General features: G+C 30.7%; 1 protein-coding gene and 1 long non-coding RNA gene across 3 annotated transcripts in view; one reads left to right on the forward strand and one right to left on the reverse strand.

The window, feature by feature from the left end:
* Positions 1-3,023, reverse strand: part of LOC149892493 (uncharacterized) — a 3,337-nt gene extending 314 nt beyond the window's left edge. The window contains exons 1-2 of one of the 2 annotated variants that reach the window (XR_016449912.1): positions 2,057-3,023; positions 1-734 (exon numbers count right to left, since the gene is read on the reverse strand). The exon at positions 1-734 is cut by the window's left edge and continues 314 nt beyond it. This is a non-coding gene — a long non-coding RNA (uncharacterized LOC149892493). The remainder of the gene's footprint in view (positions 735-2,056) is intronic. The other variant, XR_016449913.1, reaches the window with a different exon arrangement.
* Positions 3,024-5,429: 2,406 nt separating this feature from the next.
* LOC145183160 (G1/S-specific cyclin-D2-like) lies at positions 5,430-8,929 on the forward strand. Its single transcript, XM_080058494.2, has 5 exons — positions 5,430-5,890; positions 6,293-6,508; positions 7,127-7,289; positions 7,834-7,985; positions 8,083-8,929. The coding sequence occupies exons 1-5, from the start codon at positions 5,687-5,689 to the stop codon at positions 8,239-8,241; spliced, it is 894 nt and encodes a 297-aa protein (XP_079914620.2). The 5' UTR covers positions 5,430-5,686; the 3' UTR covers positions 8,242-8,929.
* The last annotated feature ends 122 nt before the right edge of the window (positions 8,930-9,051 follow it).

The following is a 9,051-nucleotide window of genomic DNA, read 5'->3' on the forward strand; positions in this document are numbered from 1 at the left end:
ACGATCGGTTGCAGCGAAACTTTCAATCACATACTTTTCTATTTTGCTTGACTTTCTCTCTAAACCTGTCGTAAGTTGCTTCTTGTCGTCTATTTCAATTTTTCGATCGACATTTTTCCTCTTCACTTTCTTGACTGCATTATCAAAGTAGTGCCATACCTTAGATTGCGCCGTAGACTTCTTGTTTGATGAAATCGAGAAACTATTATGAACGATGAAGCGAGGCGCAATAACTTTTAAAATTAATTTCACTGGAGTAAAAAAATTTGAAATATTTTTTTGTATTTTTTAACGTTAACTGGTTCATCCGGCACACCTACTACATACCTCGGCGCACGCGTGTAGTTAAAACTTAATGTTCACCACATTAGAGAAGATGTTTTAACTGCGCACGCAAGTAAAATTTAATGTTCACCGCATTGGAACACCGTGTTTCTTACCGTGGTGACAAAAGTTGTCACTGTGATTGTCGATAACAATTGATTCGGATATATTTTCCACTCCGTATATGCAGCTAATCGCATATGTGGGAACCGCACATAATTAACCGCATTCACCTCACCGAATCGATAGGGTGCACAAACCCTTACAATTTTTTGAATTGGCCCCCTCATACTTCTCAAACATAAATCCCATTAAAAACTTATCGAAACTTCTGGACGACTTTGTTCGACTTCATGTTTAGAGTTTCAAATCAATTTTTCCAACAATTCGAAATAGATAGGAACTTGGTTCTAAAGGAGAAAAGCAATCAACTAATCAAGTCAAAAGTAAGACGCTGTTTGCATTTAAAACAAGGGTTTATCTTTCAGCTACTAATTTTTTGAATATTATTAAAAATTTATTTACAATTCAATTAGTAGATATTTAATCAATTCCCTTGAAATTTTGGTGTATTATTTGCTTTTTGTATTATCAAATTAAATTGAAATTAAAAGTATTTTTTATATAAATACCATCTCTTTTGTTCTTCAGTTATAACTACCATAAATACAACAATTAAATACAGAATTTTCTTGTAATTTAAAAAAATTAACGGATAAAAAAAATTTTAGTCTACTTTTATTGTTGTTACTATAAAAGAAATTGTTCCCTTAATCAACAGTTGACAGAGCATATACTACCACCAGATGTTGACCAGACAAAGTGAAAAAGGTTGGATGATTGTTTTAAGAACAATTTTTTAAAATATTTATTGTATATAATTACATAATTTAATTGAGCATGCTGCAATTCTATTGTTAGGAATATATCTTATACATACATACATTACACACATTACATACATACATACATACATACATACATACATACATACATACATACATACATACATACATACATACATACATACATACATACATACATACATACATACATACATACATACGTACGTACGTACGTACGTACGTACGTACGTACGTACGTACGTACATACATCAGGCGCATCTAAGGGGTGGTCATTTTGGAAATGGCCATACAGGTTAAATTTAACGGCAGCCACGTTAGTTTGGGGTTTTTTCGCTTAAGGAATATCCCTAAAAATTTAAAATGGTCTGCTGTAATTTACGAATTTTGGCCAAAGAGATTCCTGCCATGGCCACAACGGTTCTTATTATACATTACCGTCGTTTTATTTAATCAATAAATGCTGTGAAAAAATATTAAAACATCGATCTTTTATCGAAATGTAAACCGTGAAAATAAAATTTGGCCACACAGCTACAAATTCCTCGATCCGCGCCTGTACATACGTACATGCTTGCATGTATACTACTCAATGAATGAAATACCTTGCATTACTTCTTGTATAATCTCTAAATCATCTTGCCTTTTTTAAAGCAATTTTTTATTTATTTTGATATTGGGCCTTACTAAACATCCTCTTTGTTTTAAATAAATCCTTGAGTTATTGTTAGTCGTATAAAACCAAAATCTCAAACAAACCTACACCACAATCAATCAACCACTTTTTTGTGAAAGCATGATGAGCTTGAGAATAAATGGAAGAAAAAAAAAGATAAAGAAAAAAAGAAAAATTCAAAAAACAAATTACCCTCTATAAATATACACCGTCAGGATTATTTAACCGCAACTGTTCAACTGCGAAGCAATTAGCATCTATTGATTAGATCACACACATAATTAACTATATTACATCATATTTGTACTAAAGGCTGTTTCACATTAACAACAAAAATGGCATACGCAAAGTTGTATGCAAGAGCAGCTTCGTACAAATCAAACTATTAAAACGGCATTTTTGGTTTTCGCATTAGTTGATGAACTTCGGATTGACAGCTGTTAGGTTTTAAATGTGCAATTGGTGAGTTGGTCGTTAACATAAGCAACTGTGGCAACAAACAAGGCAGCGTTTATAATAAATAAAAAATTACGACAAAACGGAGCCTACGTTAACGTGGATTTTTTAACATGTGATTGAATTGAGTTTTTAATCAAAGTATGTGAACTTTTAATTCAAAATTTGCGAAAATAACCGGAGCTTTGACCTGTTGAGTATTTTGTTTCAACGAAAACTATTTTCAGTAGAGGCGGGAAAAAATAACAGGGGGTTTAGCTTTAAGCATGTTTAAAATCAGTGGGTAAACTGCCAATTAAAAAAAGGACCACGTTTGGTAATTGTGGGTAACTTTCCTTCACAAACCCTGAAATAAGGTCTCCTTCATGGTTATATGATAACATCTACAATAAATATATAAGAGGACATGCTGCGTAGTAACGCGAGTTACGTTTTTCCTCCTAACAGTTGAAAAAGATAAACATACTCCAATTGATTGAAAAACAAAAGTACAGTTAAATAGTTAAAGAGTACAACGCACTCCACCATAAAACTGATAATAACTCACCTCCACTTTATTTGAATACCTCGCTGTAACAGGTTTTAAAAAAGAAATTTTAAATACAATTTACATGAAGCTTTTTTTTCACAGAGAACTATTGAAACTACTATTTTACTTTTAAAAAGCACTAAACGCACACAAACTACAAAAAAAAAAAAAAAAAAAACGCTTCGCATGAATTCTGTTTATTTTTTTGATTTATTCAATTTCAAGCAAGAACACGTATTACACACTGTTATTATTTTATACGAGTTAAAGATAGTAAAGAAACTAATTACTTTCAAATATTTCGAATGGCATTAGGGAAATCTTTTCAAAGCAAAGCAGAAAAAAAACAAAACAAAAAAAACAACAACATGTTATTGGGTTCGTGTAACTACTAGCATTAACATTAAGAATTAACAAGCATTAAGAATTAGCTCAAAGTAAATACATGTCAAATATCAGGAAAAACAGGTTCTTGTTAGTTTTTGGTGACAGTGGTTTTTCGAATGGACATTTTCAAAAGATTTTCGTCCTTTTAAGATTTTCGAATGTGCTACCCTTTTATCGCCGGTGATGAAAAGGACGCAAATGTGAAAATTTTTGCAATAAAAAACCAGTGGTATTTGCCGCGTAGTCTTCACATCATATTTAAAAGAATAATTATACCCAAGTAGCTACTGAATGCAGATTGTATCATAACACTAAAGATGTTTAAATGCATAGAAGAAGGGAAAGCGGAAAGGGTTCAAAACACCAATTGAAGTGTCTTTAAAAGTATTCCGGCTTTGAAATTAAATGTTCTCTTTCTAACGCGTTTTGTTATCGAAGATACAAATTTTATAAAACAAAGTCGATAAAACAAAAAAGACTTTTTGCATTTTTTTTTTACTTTAAAAAAGTAATTTGAAAGGTGATATATAATCAAGGTTTTTGGCATCGTATTAGAAAAGGAACAATCTTTTATCTAAAAAGCAAATATTTTAATTGCACAAATAGGAACTGAGAAGTTTTTTGAATTTTTCTGCTATTTGTTTTACTCACAATCAGGTGTTCATCTTTTTTTTTTTTTTTTTTTACAAAATTACAGATATTTTTTGTTATAAGCTTTATTGAATCTTTTTTCATTGAAAACGCGTGTTTAAAAGGACCATGCTACGATTTTTACCTTTTATGGATTCGACAGACAATTTTCTTAACCTCACAGGTGGATTTGTCAAAACGAGTCAAAAATGATAATTGAATATCGTTTATTTATGAAGCTTCTTTTAAATGCTAATCTAACGCCTGATATGTCAAAATGGTTTTCCTTTAAAAAGTTGTTGAAAATATGTGCCTTGTTAACTATTATCTGAATGGCTCATTATCGTTATAGGATTATAAATACTTGACCGTGTGAGCAATTAATTATTTAACAAAATATTTGAACAATTTAAGGCTTTGAATTAGAGCGTGCTGTTTAACTAATGAATCCGCAAATCCACTTTTTAAATTGTTTTTTCAAGAAATGCCATCATTGAAATATTCCCATACTTTTTCAAATTAAAATATAAGTAAAATACAAAAAGCAACTGAAAGGTTCTAGCTATTCTTACTTAAAGTTGTTTTGAACAGGCTCCCTCAGAATATAACATTTTAAATTCTATTTCATGATAACTTTTCGTTTTAATTCCTAACAAAAATAAAAATTAATGAGCTGGTTTCTATTACCAATCCTAACCAGAGAATGAAAGAAAAGATCAAAAACGATAAATGCCAAGCGTAATTCTGCCGCCAGTTTAATTAAAAGAAGATCGTAAATTTTATAAACGTTTGTGTTTCATTACTCCTTTCAAAACACTAAGAAAACCAAATGTTGACAGTGTCTTACGAATTACATGACACCAAAGATACCAGGCTGTTAATGCAGAAAGGTTTTTTTCAGCACATTGCCACACCTTAAGCACCTTGTTATGACCAAAGTTAGCAACAGGTGTCTCTCAAATGGGTTATGAAAGAGATTTTAATAGATTTTTAATTCTAAGATAAATATCATACAAAGTTCAAAAATGAATGTAATTTCCCAAATTTAAAAAAAATTTTAATAACTTATTTTGGTTAAACAATAGGTCTTTAATAATTTAAACGTATGAATTAAAAACGTCCGTTGACAAAAGAACGAAAAGTAGCAAGTAAAAGTTCTTTTTTTTTTTTTTTTTTTTTTTTTACTGCTTTGTTTGGAGACAATGCTTTGAGTTGAGCATCAAAAGCTTGCTCTCTTGAGATAAACGCAAAACACCAGCTTCGTGATTGACAAATTCCAAGTCTTATGCTGTTTTTAAATAACGGCGATTTTTGAACATCGGTTTAACTTTTAACATATCTGGTCTGTAGATTTTTGTTTATTAAGCTTTTTGATAATTAAGTTGTGGTGCTTTTATTTCAAAAAGTCATACTTATTTTTCTTATTTTTCTTATTTTTCTTATTGAAGTGATTTTATTTGTTAAATAAAGCAAAATTAAACAGTGTGTTTTGTTCATTAACAAGGTATATTGCAAATATATCTCATCATTAAATTATAAGCAACTAAATTTAAGGTCATCTTTGTGTCGATCAAACCCCCTGAAATGGTTTTGTGACGTTACTTATATATAAATCAACAGTTGTTCCATTTAAAAGAAACGATATTATGTACCACGTTTTTTAAGAGCAAGAGTTCAGAGTCGGAGTTCCGCTTTGGCTGTAGGAGACATACACAGGCCCACCATTTTTAAAAAAGACTGCCACGTTAACTTCATTCGTAAACTCTTTCTTCTTTAAACATTTTTCTTTAGTATTCATAAACAAGAAATAAACTTACAACATGGATTTGCTTTGCAATGAATCCAACACAATGCCTAATGTTCAAAAGAGTTTGCTTGATCGAAATTTGATTGACGACAATCGTGTTCTAGAGAGACTTTTGAAAGTCGAAGATCATTATACTCCGAAATGTGATTATTTCAAAATCGTGCAAAAAGATATACAGCCGTACATGCGAAAACTAGTCGTTTCTTGGATGTTTGAGGTAAGTTACGGAAATAAAAAATGAAATTTCTAATAAATATCAAATAAATAGCTCTTCTATCTTATTTTTTGGTAATTTTTAAATTTGGTTTCAACTATCGTATATTTACGGTATTTTTTAGAATAACTTTTCCATTTTACGTTACATCCTTTACGATCTTTTTAATTCTTTTTATACGTTTTGTCTGTAGTGATTACTTGTCGGCGTGATAATAATAAATTTACGTGCGCTTTTTTAATGACCAAAAATTCCAACTTATTATTAGATCCTAAATTAAAAAAAAAAATCTCTGATCTTTTGTTATGTGTCAGTACTCAATATAGTTTTACTTTATTTTATATAAAAACATATGACGTCTTAAGCATGCAAATATTAGTTCAATTTTGCTTGATTTTTATGTAGGTTTGCGAAGAACAACGATGTGAAGACGATGTATTCCCTCTTAGCGTTAATTTATTAGATCGATATTTAAGCGTCGTCAGTATTCAAAAAACGCAGTTGCAATTACTAGGGACTACGTGCATGTTTCTTGCATCTAAATTAAAAGAAACTATACCTCTTACTGCAGAAAAATTAGTTATATATACAGACAATTCTGTCACTTTAGACGAACTTTTGGTAAGTCATAAAAAGAAAATGTTTAAAATACTTTTCTGTGAATGACTAACTTCAATATCTTCTACGATTACGGGGGAGAAATTTATTACAAAATCTCAACTCGTCGCTTTCGCTTTTAAATATAGAAAATTAATCCGCGTTTAAACATACGCCCGTTTATTTCTCATACATTTGTACACCGATTGTTTCGCAGGCGAAATTTAAGCTTCGCGACAAACGGTACACTTATTATTTGTTTGTCTTTGTGTTTCCCACAGTGGCCGAAGTGTTTATTTATGTATTTGCTCTCAAGTACGTGTCGATTAGTTAAAGCCCGATTCTTATTCGTTCAATTTTTAAGTTGTTTATTGATTTAGATTGTTTTGCATTTCTGTTTATTTGTTATCTAAAACAATTTTTCTACAGGCGCCATGCTTTGTTAGGTTTACTATATTCTCTTTTTGCAGTAATAAGAAAAGAAAAGAAAAACATTCTATAGTATTATTGCATCAAAGCGATTGTACAGTGATATGTTCCTAATATATAATGCGAAACAAATTTATTATGAGCTGATTGATAGGCAGGTTGCTAAAAAGATGTCAAGGAAAATAGAACTGATATTTTTATTTTCGCTTTTAGGACTGGGAAATTTTAGTTTTAAACAGTTTGCGCTGGGATATTGCAGCTGTTGTTCCTAACGACTTTATCGAATACTTATTCTCACGGATGGAACTTTTACCTTGTACTGAAACGGATACCATTCGAAAGCATACCAACAGCTATATTGCACTTGGTTGCATAGGTAGAAACATTTGTGGCGTTTTGAAACTTTTTTAAAAAGGATCTTGGTAACAGTTATACTAGTATTAGTGAAGGCTGTAAGTAGCAGCAAATAATGAGATTATGACCGCTGTCATAATCGTCACAAGTAGACTAGTAAAATAATTACAGGCGACATTATTTTTAATCGATAACCAAGCCTTCTTTTAATCTGATAGCATTATAAAATGAATTTAATATATTATACTCCCCCCCCCCCGTTAGGTCGATATGTTGATATGTTCTACTTATCGTTTTTTTTTTCTCTCCTTAATTCGATTTATTATTTTAAAAAGAACTTTAAAATGGAACGTCTTGTTAAAATCATGTTAGTCTTTCGAACCACTTCAACTAGGAATCCTTAATTACGCAAAGTTCGAATTATTTAAGTTATGCTAGGATTTTGCTACAAATTAAAAATGCAATTATGTTAAATCAATTGGCATAATTAGCATTCTGACAATTTAGTTTAAAGTTATTTGTTATCTTCTCCCAAAACCGTTGGTCTATTGTGTTTACATTTTTAGATTTCCGATTCAGCATTTTTAACACGCCATCCATGATTGCTGCTGCAGCAGTATGTGCAGCATGTCAAGGACTCTCTTACCAGCTTGGCTCTTTATGCCCCTCAAAAACTAAGATTATTCGTTTATTAACAGAAATCACTGGAGTCGACGAGGTATTAACAGAATGTTCACTGAAATTCATGTTAATTTATATAAATTATTTAGACATAACTAGAGTTAATCACATTTAACGATGTTATGAATTTGTAGGACTGTTTGGTGGAATGTCAACAAAGAATGGAAGATGTTCTGCGTACAAGTTTGTTACAAGAAACTACAAAGTTACACGAAAATGACAATAATAATAAGCTCTCCAATGAACAACAGTATCCACTCACGCCGACAGACATACAAGCGGTTAGTTTTTGAGCTTCATGGTTTTATACTGTAACCTAGCCCACGAAGGAAGTTTTACGGCATGCTGTTTTGAAAAGGTACTGCGAAAGCTTCTTGTTAAAAAAGAGTTTTTTGATGAACAATGCTCAGCATGAAGTTTAAAAATGGACCTGTGACATCGTTGTTGCTTTCATATTTATTAACATGTCCCCAAACTGTAAAGTACATATTTATTTCGTTTTTTAAGCAAGTTCTATATAGCGTGAATATTTTTAACATTATATGGTGTTTAATAGATATCTTTTTAAGGCTTTTGTTCCCTTTTATTTGCGCTTTTTCACGTTTCTTTGCTTAGACATGATTAATCTTCGGATTGGTTAGACTTCATACGAATATTTGTTAGAGTAGACTAATTATAGATATAAATTTGTGAATATATATATTTAAATTATTAGGCTCAATTGTTAACAACTTAAATCGGTTCATTGCATTGAGTCTAAACCTGTAATAAGGTTGCTGGAATCTTCAAACGAGGCATTGCGGGTCAATACTTCTGATTAGTTGAGACTCAATTTCTTTTTTGCATCAATGAACGCCAAAATTATAATTTGTTATCAGTTTAAAATTGTAATAGCAAGTTTATACTGTTTTTAAATGTAATGTTTTGACATTTTGTAATTTTGAAAAAGATTTAAAAAGTTTTAAAAGATAATACTGCAAACTTTTATTCTTTTTTTTTAATAGAGCTCAAGTTACGGTCATTGCTTTTTTTTTTTTTTTAAAGTGAAGATAATTGGTTTCAACTGTTATTTCTCGAATCTTTTAGCAGATTGATATGGATGT

The sequence above is a fragment of the Hydra viridissima genome, unplaced genomic scaffold (genome assembly GCF_058129835.1).
Source record: "Hydra viridissima isolate aposymbiotic clone 2 unplaced genomic scaffold, HvirCarnegie_v1 scaffold_2, whole genome shotgun sequence".
NCBI lineage: Eukaryota > Metazoa > Cnidaria > Hydrozoa > Anthoathecata > Hydridae > Hydra > Hydra viridissima.